General features: G+C 44.6%; 1 protein-coding gene across 1 annotated transcript in view; it reads left to right on the plus strand.

The window, feature by feature from the left end:
* Positions 1–24,167, plus strand: part of utp20 (UTP20 small subunit processome component) — a 118,058-nt gene that overhangs the window by 90,978 nt on the left and 2,913 nt on the right. The window contains 13 exon segments of the mRNA XM_084331035.1: positions 651–767; positions 2,033–2,203; positions 2,797–2,928; positions 3,627–3,737; positions 8,375–8,527; positions 9,279–9,461; positions 9,984–10,115; positions 12,358–12,490; positions 14,274–14,461; positions 17,941–18,012; positions 21,992–22,127; positions 23,171–23,361; positions 23,474–23,600. Of these exon segments, the coding sequence (XP_084187161.1) occupies positions 651–767; positions 2,033–2,203; positions 2,797–2,928; positions 3,627–3,737; positions 8,375–8,527; positions 9,279–9,461; positions 9,984–10,115; positions 12,358–12,490; positions 14,274–14,461; positions 17,941–18,012; positions 21,992–22,127; positions 23,171–23,361; positions 23,474–23,600 (1,846 nt within the window).

Raw genomic sequence — 24,167 nt, forward strand, 5'->3', positions numbered from 1 at the left:
CGAATCCAGCGTCTCCGGTGTTGGTGACAAACGCAATCTCCGCTACGCCACCTGACCACCTTTAAAGATTTATTTTTTAGCGTTTATCGCTTTTTTTCTACTGGGCAGTCCAGTAGAGAGAGAGAGAGAGTAAGAGCGGGAGACAGAGTGGGGGGAAGACATTCGGCAAATGACGCCGGGTCCGGGAATCGAACCCGGGTCGGCTGTGCCGCGACGCAGCGCGTTACATGGTTCGCCACTTGGGCGCCCCATGCTTTATTTGTTTTAAACGAGACGATTTAGAAATGGGCAATGGGGAAATACGTTGCGTTTTGCGAGGTGGACCGGCCGGAAACAGCAATGACGTAACCACTACTATTGGATCAGATTTATTTTTTCTATAAAAAAACAGCATTTAAAAGTGAATTGTATCCCTTTTAAATGCCCTTTTAAAATGAAAACAAGTGCTTAAAAAAGTATTTGAAAGTCATTGGAATTTCATTTTGCAATGTCTGTGGGAACCCTGCGTTCACATTTGAACCGGTACCAGTTCCTGGAATTCGTTGTCGGTACCCAACTGTACCTTGTCTTTCTTCTGTACTTAACTCTCTCTGTAATAACAATTTATTTTATTTCTGTTGTAAAAAATAATGTAACCCTTGTTTCTCCAGTTGCTCCACCTGAGTCTGAAGAAAGCCAAAGTGACGTGTTCTGAAGCCTCGGCTCTGCAGATGCTGGACCCGTTTGTAGTCCTGCTGCTCGAATGTCTCAACTCCATGCACGTCAAGGTGTGTGTGTTTCAGTGAGACGTGCGGGAAGGTGGCACCCTGTAATGTGATTAAAAGTTGTGTTGTTGATTTGTACAAATGTTTACTTGTGTTGGCGTGGTTTTTAACCCTTTCACTGCCACACTACAGAAGGTTAACCCTTTACTATCACACTACCGAAGGTTACCGTCGGTAGTGTGATAGTAAAGGGTTAACCTTCTATTTTTTTTTATCCACTATTTCTCCTTTTCTATTTTTACTCCCATCCCAATGCCGCTGTGCCAATTCTCCCCTCCCCTGTCTTGAACGTTGCTCGCATATGCCCCCCACTGGCTGGTTGTAGGGAGGATAGAAGCCTTGCATCACGTGTCCCCTCCGGTACACGAGGAGGCAGCCTGTCACATCTTTTCACCTGCCAGCGCGGACTTTCATTGGCGAGGTGTAACGTGTGGGAGGCTCACACTACTGTGCAGGCGTCCCCCAACCGACCTGTAGGAGTCGCTGTTCACAACGACCAGATTACCACCCATCGACTTCCACCCGCTACCTCTGCCAATTGAGTTAGTATGACGACCGGCCCAAGCCGGAGGCAACGCCGACAGCCGGATTCGAACCCGGTGTCTCATGCGTTGGTGACGAGTGCAATGTCCACAGCGCCACCCAGCCGCCAAGGGTTAACCTTCTGTAGTGTGGCAGTGAAAGGGTTAACCGGCTGTTGTGTGGCAGTGAAAAGGGTTAACCGTTTGGTAGTGCGGCAGTGAAAGGGTTAAGATCATTTATTCACATTGTGTTCATTTATTTGTTATCACACGTTGTGATTGTTTATAACCACAATATACGATAGGAACTGATTCCTTCGTAGTACTTACTCTGCCTTGGTTACATTTAATTAACTCACCAGATTCCAATAGCTACAAAGTAATAATTTTCTTCGCAAATGACAAATGGAATTTTTTAAACCTAAAGCTTCTGGCTTTCTTTGATGTTTAAAACGCTTGCTCTCACTCTCTCTCTCCCTCCCTCTCTCTCTCACTCTCTCCCCCCCTCTTCTCTCTCTCTCTCTCTTTCTCCCTCTCTCTCCTCTCACTCCCCCCCTCTCTCTCTGTCTCTGTCTCTCTCTCCTCTCTGTATATCTATCTCCTCTCTCTCTCTCTCTCTACCCCCCCCTCTCTCTCTCCCCCCTCCCTCTCTCTCTCTATCTCTCTCTCTTCCTCCCCCCCCCTCTCTCTCTCTTCCCCTCTCTCCCCCCCCCCCTCTGTTTCTCTCCCCCCCCTCTCTCCCCCCAGGTGATAACAGAGACCCTGGTAGCGTTCACCTGGTTGTTGAGGTTCCCTCTGCCGGCGGTGGAGCTGAGTGCAGGTCAGCTGACCAAGCAGCTGTTTGTCCTGCTGAACGATTACTCTAAAGCCGGCGCCGCTCGCGGAGAGAACTTCCTCCTGGTCCAGAACTGCTTCAAGGTACTGCAGGAACATTCATACACGTCATATACTAGAAACATTCATATACCACACGTCATATACTGTAGGAACATTCATATACCACACATCATCTACTGTAGAAACATTCATATACCACACACATCATATACTGTAGAAACATTCATATACCACACATCGTCTACTAGACACATTCATATACCACACATCATCTACTAGACACATTCATATACCACACATCATCTACTAGACACATTCATATACCACACATCATCTACTAGACACATTCATATACCACACATCATCTACTAGACACATTCATATACCACACATCATCTACTAGACACATTCATATACCACACATCATCTACTAGACACATTCATATACCACACATCATCTACTAGACACATTCATATACCACACATCATCTACTAGACACATTCATATACCACACATCATCTACTAGACACATTCATATACCACACATCGTCTACTGTAGAAACATTCATATACCACACATCGTCTACTAGACACATTCATATACCACACATCATATACTGTAGACACATTCATATACCACACGTCGTCTCCCTCTCACCCCTCTCTTCCTCAGACAATATCCATCGCGGTAAAGAACGTGAAGAAGTGCAAGATCACGGAGACTCAGCTGCAGGTGCTTCTAGGATACGCAGAGGAGGACATATATGACCAGTCCCGCCAGGCCACCGCCTTTGGCCTGCTCAAGGTGAGGACCATGTAGACTCAAGGTGAGGACCATGAAGGCTTTGGCCTGCTCAAGGTGAGGACCATGTAGACTCAAGGTGAGGACCATGAAGCCTCAAGGTGAGGACCATGAAGGCTTTGACCTGCTCAAGGTGAGGACCATGTAGACTCAAGGTGAGGACCATGAAGCCTCAAGGTGAGGACCATGAAGGCTTTGGCCTGCTCAAGGTGACGACCATGAAGGCTTTGGCCTGCTGAAGGTGACGACCATAAAGGCTTTGGCCTGCTCAAGGTGAGGACCATGAAGGCTTTGGCCTGCTCAAGGTGAGGACCATGAAGGCTTTGGCCTGCTCAAGGTGAGGACCATGAAGGCTTTGGCCTGCTCAAGGTGAGGACCATGAAGGCTTTGGCCTGCTGAAGGTGAGGACCATGAAGGCTTTGGCCTGCTGAAGGTGAGGACCATGAAGGCTTTGGCCTGCTGAAGGTGAGGACCATGAAGGCTTTGGCCTGCTGAAGGTGAGGACCATGAAGGCTTTGGCCTGCTTTCAGAGATTCTCTCTGGTCGTGGAATTCCTGGAAAATCGTGGAATTGTAATTTTGGGGGGGGGGGGGGGGGGGTCCATCCCAGATGAGGGAAAATTAGGGAATCTTGATATCTATTATTTATTCAACTGGTTTGACATGTAGGCTAATCTAACAGTGTGTCTCCTCCCTCTGCAGGCCATCCTGTACCGGAAGCTGGTGGTCCCAGAGATGGAGGAGGTGATGAAGAAGGTCGCCAGGCTGTCGATTACTGGAGGCAACAGCACGATCCGAGTCCAGTGTCAACAGGTATCTGCACGCGCACGCGCACGCACACACACACACACACACACACACAAACACACACACACAACACAAGCACGCACGCACACACACACACACACACACTTTCAAACCTTTATTTATTCTCAAAAGACAATTGAGGTCACCCTCCAGGGCTTGACATTAAGGCTTGTCCTATTGTCCGGGACAAGTAAAAAAAATTGTCGGACAAGCATAATACAATTTAACTTGTCCGACTGGACAAGTAAAAAAAAATATATATATATATTCCCCAAACGAATAGTAACGTTATTCCATCTGATCAGAAAGTGCCTGTCTCACAGTGTCACACTGGAAACTTTCAATCTCTGTACGTCAATATTACTTGTCCCGGGCGCGTGTATGCTTTCCCCAACGCAGTTGTGTTTCCGCGTTCCCGTTTTGCGCTCTGATTGGCCAGGTCATGTGACATGTGCGCCATCGTGGTACAGCAAGTTCTGCGCCTATTTCCGGGTCTAACAGCCTGCAAACTACCTGGCGTTCTATCGCCACGCTCTAAGACAAACTCTAACCTTAACCAACTTCAAAAGAGTGCCTAAGCTTAACCGTCGAAAGAAGGGCAGGCGTTCTATCGCCATGCTCTAAGACAAACTCTAACCTTAACCAACTTCGAAATAGCGCCTAAGCTTAACCAGTGTAGAAACTTGCGGTCTCACGATTGGCGCACATGTCACATGACCAGAAACACGCGGGCCAATCGGAGATGCGGAAACACAACTGCGTTGGGTAAAGTATTCACGCGTCCCGGACAAACGCCGAGCGTCTTCTGAGTGCTCGCTTAGTTGACACTGACTGGCACGAGACCCGCGAAAATATCACAATGTTTAATAGAATGTTTAATAAAAGTTGGTTGTTTTGTTCTAGGATCTAATGTGCCTATTGTTAAAAGAAATTATTTCAAATAAAAATACAATTACCGTATTTATTTGAATGGTGTTATTTATGGCAATAACAACTACCGGTATACCGTAATAACAACTATACAACTATAGGCGTAGAACAGGGTTTAACCCCTGGTCGTCAAGAGAGAGGGGAGATGAGAAAGATGAGCTGGTGCTGATGGGGAGTGAAGATGAGCTGGAGGACTGATCATACAGTATATACCCCACGCACACAAATGCACACACACTGTGTTTAAGTTATTAAATCATAATAATTGTCCAAATCTCTTGTCGGTTTTATTAATAGGCCTTTATTTTCACAAGTACATTTCGGACAAGTAAGTTTAGCTTTCAGACAAGTAAAATATCTGAGCCACTTGTCATGCTTCGAACGGACACACAGACACGTCACGTATAGAAGCGACTGCTGCCACAGAAGCTATTTCTTTTATGAAAATTCAGAAAGTTGGCTCCCAATTTTTTTACACGCCAGGGTGGCGAGTAGCCTCTGTAATTTACCAGCCAAAGAGTAAATCTACACGCCATTGGCGCTTGGCGGTGCTTATTTTGTTCCCTGACCGCAGTCCAGAGTGGCCCACAGCAATTAGTATAAAATGAATTAGGCATAAAATCAGCACACAATAAAAAAACAATGCATAAATTGCAGACATAATAATAGGTATAAAAGACAATAAATGTAGTGCAATGTAAACGTGCAGACTTAAGAATTGGCATAAAATAAGTACAATGTCGCTCGAAGGCATGTGAACCCACACATACACACACACACACACATACAATAACACATTTTCATTATTTCACCTCGAATACTTAGCTGTTACAGACTAGAGTAGTCTAGGGTTTGGTTATTTTGGCGATCCAAAACTCTAGCCCTAACCTGGAATGTAGTATACGGGGGGAAACGAGAGAAAACGGTGGTGTGGTTTTCAAAGGAAGAGAAATAACAGTCTGCAGTTAGCTTACCAAATCAGTAATAATAATAATAAACGTTATTTGTATAGCACCTTTCATACAGAAACTGCAGCTCAAAGTGCTTCACAACAGAAAAAAGACAGGCATAAAATGAGCACATAAAGTGCAGACATAAAATAAAATCACAGTTTTTCACATTATAATTTAACATCCCAACAGGCCACCTTGTTTATGGTTTGATTCAGTTTTAAATAGACAATAATAAAAAGAGTAAGATAGAATAGACAGAGTAAAATAGTGCAATAGTGCAGTGCAATAAGTAGTAGAGTAGAATAGACATGAAATGAGCACATAAAATGCAGACATATATACCGTATATATAAAGAAAAAGATTCCAGTGCAATAACATAGTTCTGGATTACTGTTTAACAGTTTAAAGTCGTCTTTACCTTCTCTGTTTGGTATCCACAGTTTAAAACGTGACAGTCTTCCCTCCTGTTTGATACCCAGTAGACGAGATCACAGCTTCCGCCTGCTCTGTTCTCGGTTCCCTTGAGCGGCGTGACCTGGTGGCAGACAGTCCATCCCATAGTTTGTTTTAGTTTTTATAGTTTTAGTTGGTTGGTCCGGTGACAAAACGGTACTGGTTTTCTAACCAGTAGGGCTGTCTTAAATACTTCAAAGCTTCGAAGCTTCGTTCGATGGGCATGGGATTCGAATATGAAAATTAAATTTGATTATAAAAATTTAAATATGCTTTTTTTTTTGTGCAAAATCAACTCTGCCTCTCTTTGTTAACTACAACAAGCAATGCTGTTTGTTATTTAAGATGAGGTCGGACTCAGCACTGACAGATTTGTGTTCATTGTGCTGCTTTTATAAAGCCTCAAATGACGGCTTACAATATTTCATGAAAGCAAAGTATTTTGTTTGTCTAAGATTTAAAAAGGTTTAAACTTTACACCACTGACAAAGTTGAAGAAAGTGCTGTACAAGTCCCACAACATAAAAAAAATAAAAATAAAAATAAAAATTATCTCGAAACTTCTAATTAAAATCGAATCTCGGCCCAGAAGCTTCGAATTCCAAAAGAAATCTAAGGTCAGCCCTACTAACCAGTCTCCATGTGTCAAGACTCCTGCGTGTTCCTCTGCTTATCCAGGTGGTTACTCCCAGCTCCCTGTGTGCGCAGGCACACTCATTCCCACACATTTATCAACCCATATTTATCAATGAACTCGGATGAAAACCAGCCCATTATACAACATGTGGAAGGAAATGGGAGAAGAGGCTATTACTATCCCTCTAATCCCAACAGTCAGTGTATCTAATCACTTCAATCAGTGTGTAACCTAGGCATCAATTCACCGAGCACATAGCAAAAGTGTGATACAGTATCAAAACAACTATACTTTCTTTAATTAACATTTTGTGACTAATATTTTCTTTTTAGCAGTAATTTAGACAAAAATATGCCGATGTATGATTACACAGATCAACAATGATAAACAAAAAGATATTCGTATATTATGCAGGCAATATATATTATTATTATTTCCCGTATTTGAATTTGGAAGAAAATCCACTTCCTGAATTGATTTGAATGGAGCCACAAGCCAGATGTACAATAAGAAAGCTGTGACCTGACAGATCTACCTGAGGTATTTTTTATTTATTTAATTTATCCTTTATTTATCCAGGAATGTCCCATTGAGATACAAGATCTCTTCTTCCAGGGAGTCCTGACCAACACGGCACACAACAAGTTTCAACATAAAAACAAGAGCATTAAAAACATACAAATCAAATACAAACACAGAAGGCCATTTGTGCAGTGGCAAGGAGCATAATCAGATCAGCAATAGCATCAGGTAAAACAGTTACATGTTTCATGAAGGGCTAATCGTACCTTTAAAAGCATTCACAGTAGGAAGTGCCTCTAGACAAAGTTTCACTTGCAGCGTATTCCATAAAAAGGGAGCATAGTGGGAGAATGCAGCTTTACCAAGCTCTGACTGCATCAAAGGAACATTTAAAAGTACCTGCTGGTGGACTAGATGTACAAGTCAAGTCAAGAGTTTTATTTGTCACGGCATACAAGCATACAGTGAAATGCGGGGGGTCATGCCCGCAGCGATTGTGCAATAATACAAGTAATAAGAATAGGAATGAGAATAAGACATTTGTGCAATAATACAAGTATTAAAAATAAGACATAACCGGTATAATGTACATACATTTTACAAAAAGCATGGTAAGACATGCTTAGGTCCTGCGATAGTGCAATACACTGTTAGCTACGGATGAGGCACTGGGTCTTATGTACACTATTATACAATGCTATACTATACAATCTACAGTTGTACTATGTGTCCTTATGATAGCTGCTATATCCATCTGTTTAGAACCACTCCCGTGGTGTACTGTAATAAAGCTGTGACCTGACAGATCTACCTGAGGTACCTGCTGGACTAGATGTACTGTAATAAAGCTGTGACCTGACAGATCTACCTGAGGTACCTGCTGGACTAGATGTACTGTAATAAAGCTGTGACCTGACAGATCTACCTGAGGTACCTGCTGGACTAGATGTACTGTAATAAAGCTGTGACCTGACAGATCTACCTGAGGTACCTGCTGGACTAGATGTACTGTAATAAAGCTGTGACCTGACAGATCTACCTGAGGTACCTGCTGGACTAGATGTACTGTAATAAAGCTGTGACCTGACAGATCTACCTGAAGTACCTGCTGGACTAGATGTACTGTAATAAAGCTGTGACCTGACAGATCTACCTGAAGTACCTGCTGGACTACCCCCTGGGTAAGAAGAAGCTGCGGCTGCACCTGGACTTCGTCGTGGCTCAGCTGGGCTACGAGCACGACACCGGCAGGGAGTCCGTCCTGGAGATGATGGCCTCCATCTTCCAAACCTTCCCTCAGGTACACGCACGAACACACACGCATACACACACACGCACGCATGCACTTGTACAGCACATGTCATGTGAGTATTGACTTGCAACAAAGTTTGATGTGTCATCAAAAGAAACCATACATAGGCTGGCTAAGTGGCGCAGTGGGCAAGGCGCTCGCCACTAACGCAGGAGATGCTGGGTTCGAGCCCAGCTCTCGGCGTTGCTTCCGGCTTGGCTGGTCGTTCATACTAATACAATTGGCAGTATTAGGGGGTGATTTCAATAAATGAACCCTCACAACAGCTCACAAGTCACAACATGTTTAACTTGATTAAATACATCTAACACACCTTGTTGTGTGATGACACAATTAAACACATTTATTTCAATCAGGTTTTACAGATCAATGTATTTTCACGCTGATGCATTGCAATGCATCTATTTTGTGATTGCAAAACACTTCATAGACCCTCGCTCGCTCTCTCTCTCTCTCTCTCTCTCTCTCACTCATTTAGCGTTAGCCACACCGCCCCCCTAGTGGTGCTTCACGTGCACGGGCACCTAGCCTCATGTTAGGAGCTGCTGTGTGTTGGCTTACTGTTCTATTCTCTGAATGTACTGTCTTGTCCCTGCTGTGCCTTTTTGTATTTTTGTATTTTATATCATGACATTTTATGCTTTGATTGTACAGCCCTTTGGTCGGCTCTTGAGTTCTTAAACGTGCTTTATAAATAAATGCCTTGACTTGACTTGACGTGTGTGTCCTCTCCCCTCAGACACTGCTGCTGGAGCACAGCGGGCTGTTCTTCGTGCCGCTGGCCCTCACCATGGTCAACGACGACTCGACGCGCTGCAAGAAGATGGCCTCCATGGCCGTCAAGGGTCTGCTGGGGAAGCTGGACCCCGCCGGCCAGAACACGCTGTACTCCTTCGTCAGCACCTGGATGGCTGGGGATAAGGTACACACACACACACACACACACACACACACACACACACACACACACACACACACACACACAAGCATGCACACACACACACACATGCACGTGTACACACACAATCATGCACACACACACGCATGCACATGTACACACACATAATCATGCACACACACACACACACACACACACACACACACACACACACACACACACACAAGCATGCACACACACGCATGCACACACACACATGCACGTGTACACACACACAATCATGCACACACACGCATGCACATGTACACACACATAATCATGCACACACACACACACACACGTCAGTGAGACATTAGCATCAGCCACCAATCAAATGTTGGTATACATGTAGGCTGTGGTTGGTGATTGGCGGGGAGTTAGTACTCCTAGTCGGTGCAGACGGTTAAAAATGCTATCAGTGCATCTCTTACCTCTACCCTATCCTCTCTCCCTCCCTCTCTCTCCCTCCCTCTCTCCCTCTCTCTCCCTCTCCCTCTCTCCCTGCAGGCCAATCTGCGGCGTCTTGGAGCCCAGCTGTGTGGTCTGTTTGTAGAGGTGGAGGGGGAGGGGTTTGCCCGTCACCTGGACGACCTGCTGCCAATCATAGAGAAAGAGCTTCACCCCGACAACTATGAAGACGTAAGCCGGAAAATAACTCCTTATTTACATGTGTTTGTATTAGGGCTGTCCCCGACTAAGGATTTGGATAGTTGACTTTGATTGGCCGAAATTAGCCGATAGTTGACTACCGGTATTAGTCGACTATGAAAGAAAAGGAAGAAAATAAATCATTCCATTTGGGCTGTGGGGGTGCTTAATGTCTGAAGGAGTCGACGGAAGGCTTCTTGTCCTCTGCAAAAGCATGCAATTGGTCCACTGATGGATACATCTTGATATTTGTCTAGTCTAGTGTGTTCATTAGATGGGTGAAATCTTCTTTCAGTTCCTCTGTGCCTGTTTTCTTAGGCAGTTAGCCTCTGGGATGCGTGCCATTAGCGTTAGCCACGCTTCTAGGCCTCTTTTCTTTTGGAAAGAATGATAAAAAAATGTTAAATAAAGAAAATTAAATGTTTTTATAATTTTTTTTTTTTTTGCGTTCGACTAAGAGGTTGGCAGTCGACTACGGCTCCTTTCGATCGATTCGTCGACTATTCGACTAATAGGGGTCAGCCCTAGTTTGTATTAATGTTTCACATGCCCTGGTGTGATGATGAGTCTCCTCAGTTTATATTCTTTGAGTCTCACTGGTTCACAGCTCCATATGAGTTGAAGCATCTCTCACCATTCTGTGCCATTCTGGTTGTACCTTAACACTTTGGATGCCACGCCTCCCCGTCTCAAAACCTTGTTGCGTGCCACCACCCACTTCAATGATAGCACTCTCATATTTGCGAACGCATAAACGACATCTTAAATTATGGCTATGTGTCTAATCTGGCCGTCGCTTATCAATGACTTGTTTGCAGTCAACATTGTCGAAACAGATTGTTTTTTAATCGGTTCATTTCCGTTTTATACCATTTTGAAAAACGCTCGTTTCTTGAAACTTCCAGAAGATTTCCGAAGATTCTGTAATAAACGCCCTTTACTGTAATACACAAAACATGTTGTAATTTTTCAGCCTATTTATTAATCGTTTTCAAATAAACGCTAGATTATCGATAGTATATGTGTACTTATGCACGCTAGAGAAGCGGGCTGAAAAATCAAATCTCTTATTTCCTGATCGCACGCACACACACACACACACACACACACACACACACACACACACACACACACACACACACACACACACACACATAGGGCCCACGTTGATATCTCTGTGAAAAAAGCTCTGATTATCCTAAGACTGGTAAAATAGATTCCTTACCTCAGATCAGATGTTCTCCAAAAAGATTATTCCAATTCCTGATCGCCATTCCAAATATCGATCGCGTTTATTGATCCAACGCTGGGTGGTCGAAACACCGATTCCACGCTGTTCTGATGGTCCAGAATGAATCCGATCGTCTCGGGTGACTTGTCTGAGAAGTAAATTGAGGAAGCAGGATTTTTTTCCCCCCATGCTTTTCATTCAGTCTAATCCAATGGGGTGCAGTACCACAGGGAGAGACGATAGGGGGTGGTATTTTCCCAATGGAGCTCAGAGAGAGTTCCAGTGGTAACAGGAGGCTAGATTGATGAAATATGAATGGAAATCGCTAATAAAAAATAAAAACGATTAAAAACGAGATTTCTCGCTCCGTGGCACTCTTTCTTTCTGTCTTTCTCTCTCCTTCCTCTGTCTCTCCCTCCCTCTTATTTCTCTTTCTCCCCCCCTCTCCCTGCCTCCTCTCTATCTCTCTCCCTGCCTCCTTGTCTCTCTCTTTCTGTCTTTCTCTCTCTCTTCTTTCGAAACCATGGCCCCCAGGCTATGGAATGCTCTGCCCTTGGACCATAGATCTGTGGTCTCTGTAAACACTTTTAAAAAGCAGCTAAAGAATGTGCTGTTTAAACAGGCGTTTGGCGAATTATGCTCTGTGTAAATCTTTTATGTCTTTTTTATTTATTATTATTTATGGTCTGTGAAAGGTGCTATATAAACAAACTTTACTTACTCCTCTCCCTCCCTGCCTCCTTGTCTCTCTCCCTGCCTCCTTGTCTCTCTCCCTCCCTCCTCTCTCTCCCTCCCTCTCCCCCTCTCTCTCTGCCACCTTGTCTCTCTCCCTCTGCCTCTCCCCCCCCCCTCTCCCTCTCTCCCTGCCCCCTTGTCTCTCTCTGCCCCCCCCCTCTCTCCCTCTGCGCCCCCCCTCTCTCCCTGCCTCCTTGTGTCTCTCTCTCTCTCCCTCCTCTCTATCTCTCCCTGCCCCCCCCCCCCCCCCCCCTCTCTCTCTCTCAGATAGAGGAGGAGCGTGACGAGAAGGCAGCAGACAGGTTGTTGTTCAGTTATCTGACTCTGTTCACTAAGCTGACGAGACACTGCGGCCTGCTGGAACTGAAGAAGCCCCACGACACTCTGCACAGCATCTGGGGTACGGGCCCCACACACACACACACACACACACACACACACACACACACACACACACACACACACACACACACACACACACACACACACACACACACACACATCATGGATACTATATATCATCTGTACGGGCCCCCACACACACACACATCATGGATACTATATATCATCTGTACGGGCCCCCACACACACATCATGGATACTATATATCATCTGTACGGGCCCCCACACACACATCATGGATACTATATATCATCTGTACGGGCCCCCACACACACACACACATCATGGATACTATATATCAGGGGTGCCCATCCTTTTTTGAACCAAGATCTACTTTTTAATTTACCACCTAGCCGAGAGCTACCAGCAAATTGTATATTGTAAGCCGTCATTTGAGGCTTTATAAAAGCAGCATAATGAACACAAATCTGTCAGTGCCGAGTCCGACCTCATCTTAAATAACAAACAGCATTGCTTGTTGTAGTTAACAAGGAGAGGCAGAGTTGATTTTTATTTTATTTTATTTTTTAATATAATTTTATTAATCGAGATCTACTTGAAATCAGCCCGCGATCTACCTGGTTGGGCACCACTGCTATATATCATCTGTACGGGCCCCCACACACACACACATCATGGATACTATATATCATCTGTACGGGCCCCCACACACACATCATGGATACTATATATCATCTGTACGGGCCCCCACACACACATCATGGATACTATATATCATCTGTACGGGCCCCCACACACACATCATGGATACTATATATCATCTGTACGGGCCCCCACACACACATCATGGATACTATATATCATCTGTACGGGCCCCCACACACACATCATGGATACTATATATCATCTGTACGGGCCCCCACACACACATCATGGATACTATATATCATGGTAGAGGGAGGTGTAGTCTGACGTCACTTTAGTTTTCCACGCGGTATAGGGATTTATCATTGGGGAAATGTATTATCGGCTAATAATTCTGCCTCATGAACATTGCCATTTTTGCACAAAATGAGTTCCCTTCTATCACTAACATTATTGTTTAAGCATTTTTGGTTGAAATGAAATTATACGTAATTATAGGGCGGCTGGGTGGCGTAGCGGAGATTGCGCTTGTCACCAATGCAAGAGACTCCGGTATTGAATCCCAGTCTGGGGATTGAACGTTGTGGACAGCGACCCCTACAGGTCGGTTGGGAGACGCCTGCACAGCAGAGACAGGAAATGGCGGGGGTAGTGTGAGCCTCCCATGCGTTACACCTCGCCAATGAGAGTCCGCGCTGTCTGGTGAAAAGATGCGACAGGCTGCCTCCTCGTGTGCCGGAGGGAACACGTGATGCAAGGCTTCTATCCTCTCTACAACCGACCAGTGGGGGGCATAGTCGAGCAACGTTCAAGACGGGAGGGGAGAATTGGATACATGAAATTGGGATGGGAGAAAGATAGAAAAATAAGGAGAAAAAGTGGATCAAAAAGAAAAATTATACGTAATTATTTTACGATTAATTGCTAATTGTTTCATGTTGAGCTATAGATTGTAGATGAACACACACAGAAAGGTACACCATGCCAATGTTCACGCTTTATTTGTTTTAAACGAGACAATTTAGAAATGTGTCCCATTGCTGGAAATACATTGCAATTTCCAGCAAGGTGGACCGGCCGGAAACAACAATGACGTAAACCACTACTACACCTCCCTATAGTTATGGAATAGTCATGGAATTGGATTTAGCAATTGTACCCTCCTCTCTCGCCAGGTCACATCGAAGCCCACCTACGCTACCCCCACTGTTGGGTGTGGCTGACGGCCTCTCAGCTGTTCGGCCAGCTGTTCGCCGCCCACCAGCCGGACCAGCTGCTCAGCCTTTGGGCTTCAGAGGAAGGAGACCAGAGTCAGTCCCACCCGGTGGCTACAGCCTTCATCACCACCAACCTGGACAAGAAGGTAGCATAGCAGAATATACAGCGATATGGTGTGTTTCATCACAACAAACCTGGACAAGAAGGTAGCATAGCAGAATATACAGCGATATGGTGTGTTTCATCACCACCAACCTGGACAAGAAGGTAGCATAGCAGAATATACAGCGATATGGTGTGTTTCATCACAACAAACCTGGACAAGAAGGTAGTGTAATGGAGGTACCGTGAGTATATCCACAGTCACGATGGACTTCATGTGTTGTGAAGTGACTGTGGCACGTAGCGGTTCTAGGGATGGGCATTTTAAAGAAAAATCCAGATCTATTTTTTTTTAAATATATATATTAGAATATTCTTCTTTTTAACTTATTTTTGTTCATTCACGTATATGTTTTTTTTTTATCCACTTTTTCTCCCATTTTTCTATATTTTCTCCCATCCCAATTTCGTATCATCCAATTCAACCCTCCCCTGTCACGAACGCTGTTTCTTGCCTCCCACAAGCCGGCTGAAATGTGGACTAAGTCATACATAGCACAAGTCCCCTCCGGTACTTGAGGTAACAGCAGTCGCATCTTTTCACCTGCGCAGCTCGATCTCTCAGTGGCGAGGAGTAACGCGTGGGAGGCTCACGCTGCCCCCGACACTTCCTGATTCTACTGCGCAGGCGCACCAACCGACCTGTAGGAGTCGCTGTCCACAACGCCCGATCCCCACCCATCAGTTTCCCACCCCCTAATACGGCCAATGTGTATTAGTATGAACGACCAGCTAAACTGAAAGCAATGTGGAGCGCTGGGCTCGAACAGGCAAGCCCAGCGTCTCCGTCATTTGTGGCGAGTGCCTTGCCCACTACGCCACGTAGCCGCCCCATTCAAAAACGGCGAAATGCTTGCTTGTGATTGGTCAATAGCGCGCGTCAGAGGTCAGTTATCAGACAATAATGACCGCTGTGGTACAATAATGACCGCTGTGCGCAGCTGTTCGCAATCAAGCCCACAATAATGACCGCTGTGCGCAGCTGTTCGCAATCAAGCCCACTGACATCAGTGCAAACTGCCGGCTGCCGGGGAAGCTGCTGGGGGGCAGAGCGACGAGCACTCAGCGGAGCCAGAACCAGTGTTACTGTTGCGAGTCGATGTAAAATGAATTACCGGTAGGTATATTGTTAGTAAGTTAGCCATGTAATAAGCGGGATAATGTATAGCTATACTCGATCATTGTCGCAAAATAATTGACCTTCACTGACGTTTAAAACACCTCGCCGAGGCGGCTCGGTATTTTAAACTCCGTGTCGGTCAATTATTTTGCGACAATGACCTCGTAGCTATACATTATCCCTTACATATCTCTTGTTGTGGAATTAATACATTATGCATACTTTTGACAATAAATAAAATCAGAATTTGTTCTTACTTGCTTGCCTGGGTAAATAAAGGTTATAGAAATGTAAAAAAATTGAAAACCGATACCGATATTTTTCGATATCACATTTTAATGCCGATATCAGCCGATAATATCGGACATCCCTACTTTTTTCATAAAAATTTATAATTTCTATTTTTCTCATAGCTACGAGTAATCGAGGAATCAATTACTCATGCCCATCCCTAAGCGGTACTGCAAGTAAACTCACTCCCCCTTAACGATGATAGTCGGGTTAACTCGCCATCGCTTGAGCGCCAATCACGAGTATAGTCAGGTTTTAATCGTTATTTCTTTTATTAGTGATATCCATAAATTTTCATCCATCCAGCCTGATGTTGGGAATGGGTCTGAGCTCGCAAAAGGGCAAATACCGCCGCCTACGCCTTCCAGCTGGTATTGCACTCCACTGGGAATGCTGTAGTTTCTTTTCTGGGACGATCCATGCCGTGCAGGCGTGGTTTAAATACTCAGGCGAGGTAACCTGTTTCAACGATACATCTGCGAGGCCCCCCCCCCCCCTCAATATGCAATACTGTAGAACGTGGCACGGACCTCCGCGCTAAGTACTTCAAATGGCGATCAGATAATTGGATTATTTCTTTTGCATTACATCAGATTAGGGCTGCAACTAATGACTAATTTGGTAGTCGACTAATCTGCTGATTATTTTTTCGATTAGTCGACTAATCGAAAACCAATGTAAACAATTTTTTTTTTTTTTTTTTTTTTAATTACCTATCTTTGTGAAAGTGGCTTCTCAGCTCTGGTCCAGCTGAAGACAGAGCAGAGGAACAGATTGGACATTGAGCATGACCTCAGAGTTGCTTGTCTACCATCACCCCAGACTTTGAGACTCTTGTCAGGACCAAACAACAACATCATAACATGATGATCCCATAGCAAATTAAAATAATGACTCATGAAACATTTTAATTTGGATCTTTAAGCCACTTTAAATGAAAATGTATTTGAAGAACAATACAGCAATCACTCATAACAAGATAAATAAATTAAATAATACAAATTAAAGTGGAAGTGTACTTTAAATAACTTTTGTTTGCTGTGTGTGAGAGGAGTCCGTGTGTGTGTGTATGTGTGTGTGTCTTACTCTGATCGCTGTGTGAGTGAGAGGAGTGTGTGTACTGTGTAATTTGTGTGTGTGTCTTACTCTGATCGCTGTGTGAGTGAGAGGTGTGTACTGTGTAATTTGTGTATGTGTGTGTGTCTTACTCTGATCGCTGTGTGTGAGTGAGAGGAGTGTGAATGTGTGTGTGTCTTACTCTGATCGCTGTGTGTGAGAGAGAGGAGTGTGAATGTGTGTGTGTCTTACTCTGATCGCTGTGTGTGAGTGAGAGGAGTGTGTATGTGTGTGTGTCTTACTCTGATCGCTGTGTGTGAGTGAGAGGAGTGTGTATGTGTGTGTGTCTTACTCTGATCGCTGTGTGTGAGTGAGAGGAGTGCGTGTGTAATGTATTGTGTGTCTAGTCTGATCATCATCTCCTGCAGGGGAACAATGTTTTCAATGTCCAAAATTTGCTATGGGATCATCATGTTATGATGTTGTCTGGAACCCTGAGAAGCCACTCTCACAAAGATAGGTAGTGCACAAAAAAAAAAAAAAAAATTAAATAAATTTTAATTTTAATGACTAATCGACGCAACAATTTCTCGTCAACGATTTTTTATAATCGACATCGTCGATTATGTCGACTAATCGTTGCAGCCCTACATCAGATACAAGGTAAGAACACTATATATACATTTAGCCCCGCGGTCCAGTGCTCTTTTCATTTTTGCATGAGGAAGGATAATAATGATGATATGGTGTGTTTCATCACAACAAACCTGGACAAGAAGGTAGCATAACAGAAGTGTGTTTCCATTCGATAAGGTAATTTACAGTACAATAGAATCAGGGAAGTGGTGGAGGGTACCGGTACACCGTTCTAGACTCAGGTTACACACATGTTTATTTGTGATGAATTGGTGAATTTGAAATAATTGTCATTTCCCTTCCTCCATCCACTTTTTGTTTGTTCCACTCCTCCCTCCCTCCCTCTGTTCTCTTTCTAGATGAGAGAGCTGGTCATGTCTTTCTGCTACCAGCTCCAATCCAAGTTCCTTGAGACGGCGTCAGGAGAGCAGGTACACAAACACTTCTCTTATTATTTTCAGATCCTCTTTTAACCAAGAGCCTGACGTATTTCTTTCTTCACTGATGTAGTAGGATGTGAAGCTCCAGAGACGGGGGTGTGAACCACTACATCGTCAATTAAGCACCTCACAGTTTACCTTGCATATCCATAGGGAAGACAATCATTTGTAATGCAATTGTAATAAAATGACAAGATTATTATTAACTAGAGGTGGGCATAGATTAATTTTGGAGTTAATCTAGATTAAAATGGTTTATTTGAAGTCTGCCGAAGGCATTCAAAATATGTGTGTTCTACTCAAATAATGACCAGAAGTAAGTCCTTACTTTTTCTTTCCTCCTTACGTTTCTCAGGCCAGGTGGCCCATTACACCATGAGCCCATCTCCCGTTTCCAAAATGCATTACAGACTGTTTGAAAAAGCTGTTTTGCTATGATAATTGGTAATGAAATATCAAAATAATGTTCAATAAGATGTACTTGTGTTTAATAAATTGTTTTACAATTTAAATCCTCTAATATTGGACGGGTCTTGTATTTACCTCAGCTGCAAAGAGCACCAGGCCTTTATTAGAGAGAGGCTTATATAAGAGGCAGGCCTTATTTTCAAAAAATGACACTCATGGACATAATCCATTACATTTTTTAATACGTACATTGTCTGTCTACATTTATTTAGACTAACATTGGTATTTAAATATTGAGTGCAGTTGAGTAATTGTGAAACTGTGGTGGATTAACGTAATTCACACACTGAAGTTGGAACTGTCTATACTAGGTTGCGGGGCCCGCACGGACCATTTTGCTTGTGGTACCTTCTCGACTCTACCGGAGTCCAATCAAGTTGACATGCAGGCAATAGCTTTAGCTAACGCTATCATGGCATCATGATCTGTTTTTTTTTTTATCCACTTTTTCTCCCATTTTTCTATATTTTCTCCCATCCCAATTTCGTATCATCCAATTCAACCCTCCCCTGTCACGAACGCTGTTTCTTGCCTCCCACAAGCCGGCTGCAATGTGGACTAAGTCATACATAGCACAAGTCCCCTCCGGTACTTGAGGTAACAGCAGTCGCATCTTTTCACCTGCGCAGCTCGATCTCTCAGTGTCGAGGAGTAACGCGTGGGAGGCTCACGCTGCCCCCGACACTTCCTGATTCTACTGCGCAGGCGCACCAACCGACTTGTAGGAGTCGCTTGTTCACAACGTTCGATCCCCACCCTTCAGTTTTCCCTCCCCGTAATACGGCCAATGTGTATTACTGCGGACGACCAGCTAAACTGAAAACAATGTGGAGAGCTGGATTCGAACACGCGAATCCTATTGTCTCCACACTGGTGGCGAGTGCCTTGCCCACTACACCACCTAGCCGCCCGGCATCATGATCTGTAATGTCAACTGGACAACGCCAGCCCCGCCTGCCAACGCCATATAGATAGCGAACGTTAACTAGCGTTTGCAAACGAAGCCAACGTCATCCAGCCGACACCACAGATCTAGCTATGATGACAACGTTAGCTAACGCTAATGCTAACGCCAACGTTAATGTACCGTAGTCAGTGTAGCGGGAACGGTAGAGAAAGGCAGCACTTAATTTGCATTGGCAAGAGTTTATCTCATTCTATATCACGACATGAAAAAGAAATAAAACAATTATAAGAGGCCCGTCCTCTATTTGAATACCCTCCACTATTCGAGGATTTACGGTACATCAGCTAATGTAATTGGCTCCCAGACCCAACTTTGAGAATAGATTAATGGCGGTAATTATTTTATTGCGCGATAAGAGTCCGCCGTTAACTTAGGCCGGTAACGGCGTTAACGGCCTGGCCTTATTATTAACACATCCTGCGCCTAATATGAGTTTACTCGTTATTGCCCGCCAATCTAATAACGCCAACAACGAGTTTACTCGTTTTTATGATCGTTATTTCCTTTATTCGCTATTAACATTCATAATTCATCGGGCGGCTAAGTGGCGCAGTGGGCAAGGCGCTCGCCACTAGTGCAGAAGATGCTGGGTTCGAGCCCAGCTCTCGGCATTGCTACCAGCTTGGCTGGTCGTTCATACTAACACAATTGGCAGTGTTAGGGGTGGGAAGCTGGTGGGTGGGGATCGGACGTTGTGGACAGCGACTCCTACAGGTCGGTTGGTGCGCCTGCGCAGAAGAATCAGGAAGCAATGGGGTGGCGTGTCCCTCCCACGCAGACCCTCGCCGCTGAGAGATCTCGCTGTGCAGGTGAAAAGATCTGACGGCTGCCTCCTCGTGTACCGGAGGGGACACGTGAATACTTTCGACAACAAATGTTTGTTTCCGCGTTCGAGTTTTGCGCTCTGATTGGCCAGGTCATGTGACATGTGCGCCAATCGTGGGACAGCAAGTTCTGCGCCTATTTCCGGGTCTAACAGCCTGCAAACTACCTGGCGTGCTATCGCCATGCTCTAAGACAAACTCTAACCTTAACCAACTTCGAAAGAGTGCCTAAGCTTAACCGTCGGAATCAGGGCAGGCGTTCTATCGCCATGCTCTAAGACAAACTCTAACCTTAACCAACTTCGAAAGAGCGCCTAAGCTTAACCAGTGTAGACACTTGCGGTCCCACGATTGGGCGTACATGTCACATGACCAGAAATGACCTGGCCAATCAGAGACGCGGAAACAAACATTTGTTGTCTAAAGTATTCAGGCGGAGGGGACACGTGATGCAAGGCTTCGTCCACATTGCAGCCAGCCAGTGGGAGGCATGGCCTAACAGTATTCGAGACAGGGGAGGGTAGAATTGCACAATATGAAATTGGGATGGGAGAAAAATAGAAAATGGGAGAAAAAGTAGATATAAAAAAAAAAAAATCATAATTCATCCAGGAAGGCTCCGGGAGCCAGCTGGACCCTGTCTGATATTGCAACGCCTCAATACCGCCGCCTGGTGGATTTCGGGCGAGTTGCACTCCACTCTAAACCGGATGTGGGAAAATCCTCTGGCAGAGCTATCTTGTTATGTTGATCAAGACAAATACTTGAGTGCATGGGATCGCTTTCGAGACGCAAGAATCAATATGCTTTCGGCGTTTATTGCGTCATACAAACGGAAAGTGGATCTAGCAGATCGAAATAAAATTATTGGAAAAAAAATTCTCCGGACTCATTGGCCACAGGTAAGAGGAATCTAACGTTAATTCCAGCTCGATTGTCCATTTATTTCATTGCAATCCATCCGATCAACGTATGATGTTGTACTAAGGAAAGCCGTTACTGACAATCAAGGAATCATAAACGACCCCCCCCCCCCCCCCCCCCCCTTTCCTTCACGCATGATGGAGCATAATGTATATGCATTTGAATTTTTTTATATATCGTGTATAGGAACGAAACGCCAATCGATTATGTATAATATGCGTCTGGGCCTATAACTCGCGTTCTAGGAATTACTGCTATAACACTCTAAAAACATACTTATATTCACGACGGTACTAACACGACAATGTATGAATGGACAAATATAACGTTCCCACATCCGGAATGATATACCCGATTTTGAATGGGCCATAGTAATGTCGATATAGCTATAATATTTAAAAAGTTATAGCCCTGCAAAGAAGGTGAGCGACTCCATAGGCTTACAGCACTGGCAGAGAGTGGTATAAGATGGGCAAACTGCGTGGCACAGAATGTGTGCCAGACATGACCAATGAGCTGTGTTTATGGTACTGTGCTATATTGGTAGGAAATGCATGCCACATTGTGAGAATACCATAAATATGATTGAGAAATTAAATATACATTTTAATGATATGAGCCATGTCTAGCTTATCTCCTAATATAACATTTTACATTTTATTTTGGGAACTTCCTTTACGTGAAATTGAAAGGTCCTGTTTTAAGTTGAGTCGTTCCTTTGGCAAGGATATGGCATCTCAACAGTGACATGACTTGACGGTAAAGAAATGTTGTCCCGCCTTTTCAGGTGATAAAGAACCTGCTGTTCGTTGCCAAGGTGATCTACTTAATTTCCCCTGAGTCTGACATCACTTCCACCCAGGAAGTTATGGAAGTGGAGGAGGGGGAGAAGAAAGAGAACGGAGAGTCGCAGAAGCAACAAGGTATTTAACCCTTTCACTACCACACTACCAAATGGTTAACCCTTTCACTGCGACAATACAGAATATTAACCCTTTCACTGCCACACGACAAATGGTTAACTCTTTCACTACCACACTACAGAATGTTAACCCTTTCACTACCACACTACAGACGGTTCCGTCTGTAGTGTGGTAGTGAAAGGGTTAAACACAAGGTGTTGACAGCTGTTAGTATGTTTTCCTGCGGGGTTCGCGTGTTTTATGCAGAAGGAGGCCTCCAAGTTGGGACCAGAATGACTATTGAACAAACAGCCATCAGTGATGGATAGAAAATCTGACATCAAATGTTTAAACATGGTGCAGTTTACCTCCCTCTCTCCTCCTTATCTCTATCTCCCCCTCTCTTTCTCCCTACTCTCTCTACATTTACTTTAGTCATTTAGCTGACGCTTTTATCCAAAGCGACTTACAAGTTCTGTACGACAAGCCATCAGGAAGGGCACAACTCTATCAGCTGAGTAACAATGTTCATCAAAGTGTTGAATGCTACAGTGTAGGTTAGTTTATTAGGACAAGTGACGGTAAGGTTAGTTAGGGTTAGAGCTATTTTATTTTTTTATCTTTTTTCAGATAATGGTTGAAGAAGTGCGTCTTTAGTCGATGGCGAAAGATTAGGCGGGTTTCTCTCTTTCTAACCACCCCCCCCTCTCTCCAAAAGATCCAAAAACATCCACAGGGTGCTAATATTCTCTAGTTTTGCACTGCACTATTTCACTATTTTACTCTGTCTGTCTATTTTATCTTACTCTTTTTATTATTGTCTATTTAAAACTGAATCAAACCATAAACAAGGTGGCCTGTTGGGATGTTAGATCGTAATGTGAAAAACTGTGATTTTATATGTCTTCTTTCTGTTGTGAAGCACTTTGAGCTGCAGTTTCTGTATGAAAGGTGCTATACAAATAAAGTGTATTATTATTATTAGTGCAGCTTTAATGTCCATGCATATTTTACATTGAAAAACATTAAAAGGCTGTCATTATAACACTGCTTGACCCCTGTAGAGGAAGAGAAGAAAGAGGGAGGCAATGAGGAGGAGGAGGAGGAGGAGAAGGAGGAGGAGGAGAAACCGGAGCAGCAGGAGGAGCAGGACGATGACACAGATGATCGACCTCCTTCGCTCCTGTGGATGATAAAGAAATTGGCACTAATGGCCAAGAGAGAAGCTGCCAATACTCCCAAGATACCTCTAAAGGTACACACACACACACACACACACACACATACACGCACGCACGCACGCACGTTATGTGATTCTAGAGGTCGTAGCATTTTATGTTTTAATAAATATTCTTGTCTTCCTGTAGAGAACGTGTGTGTTTAAGTTCCTGGGGGCCGTGGCCATGGACCTGGGTAAAGAGCACGTGGGCCCCTACCTGACCACCATCATCTCCCCGCTGTACCGAGAGCTGGACAGCACCTATGCAGAGCAGGGTAACAGAGCCCCTGCCGGCCCCTGGGTCCTAACATACACACACACACAGAGCAGGGTAACAGGGCCCCTGCCGGCCCCTGGGTCCTAACATACACACACACACAGAGCAGGGTAACAGAGCCCCTGCCGGCCCCTGGGTCCTAACATACACACACACACAGAGCAGGGTAACAGAGCCCCTGCCGGCCCCTGGGTCCTAACATACACACACACACAGAGCAGGGTAACAGAGCCCCTGCCGGCCCCTGGGTCCTAACATACACACACACACAGAGCAGGGTAACAGGGCCCCTGCCGGCCCCTGGGTCCTAACATACACACACACACAGAGCAGGGTAACAGAGCCCCTGCCGGCCCCTGGGTCCTAACATACACACACACACAGAGCAGGGTAACAGAGCCCCTGCCGGCCCCTGGGTCCTAACATACACACACACACTCAGTCCTTTCAGCCATCAGGCCTATTGGGATGCTAGATCCTAATGTGAAAAACTGTGATTTACCTTACCTTGCTACCTCTCTATCTTTTTTATGCAAGATTCAAGAGGTTTATTTATCAAATACAT

The sequence above is a fragment of the Notolepis coatsorum genome, assembly GCF_963971535.1.
Source record: "Notolepis coatsorum genome assembly, chromosome: 15".
NCBI lineage: Eukaryota > Metazoa > Chordata > Actinopteri > Aulopiformes > Paralepididae > Notolepis > Notolepis coatsorum.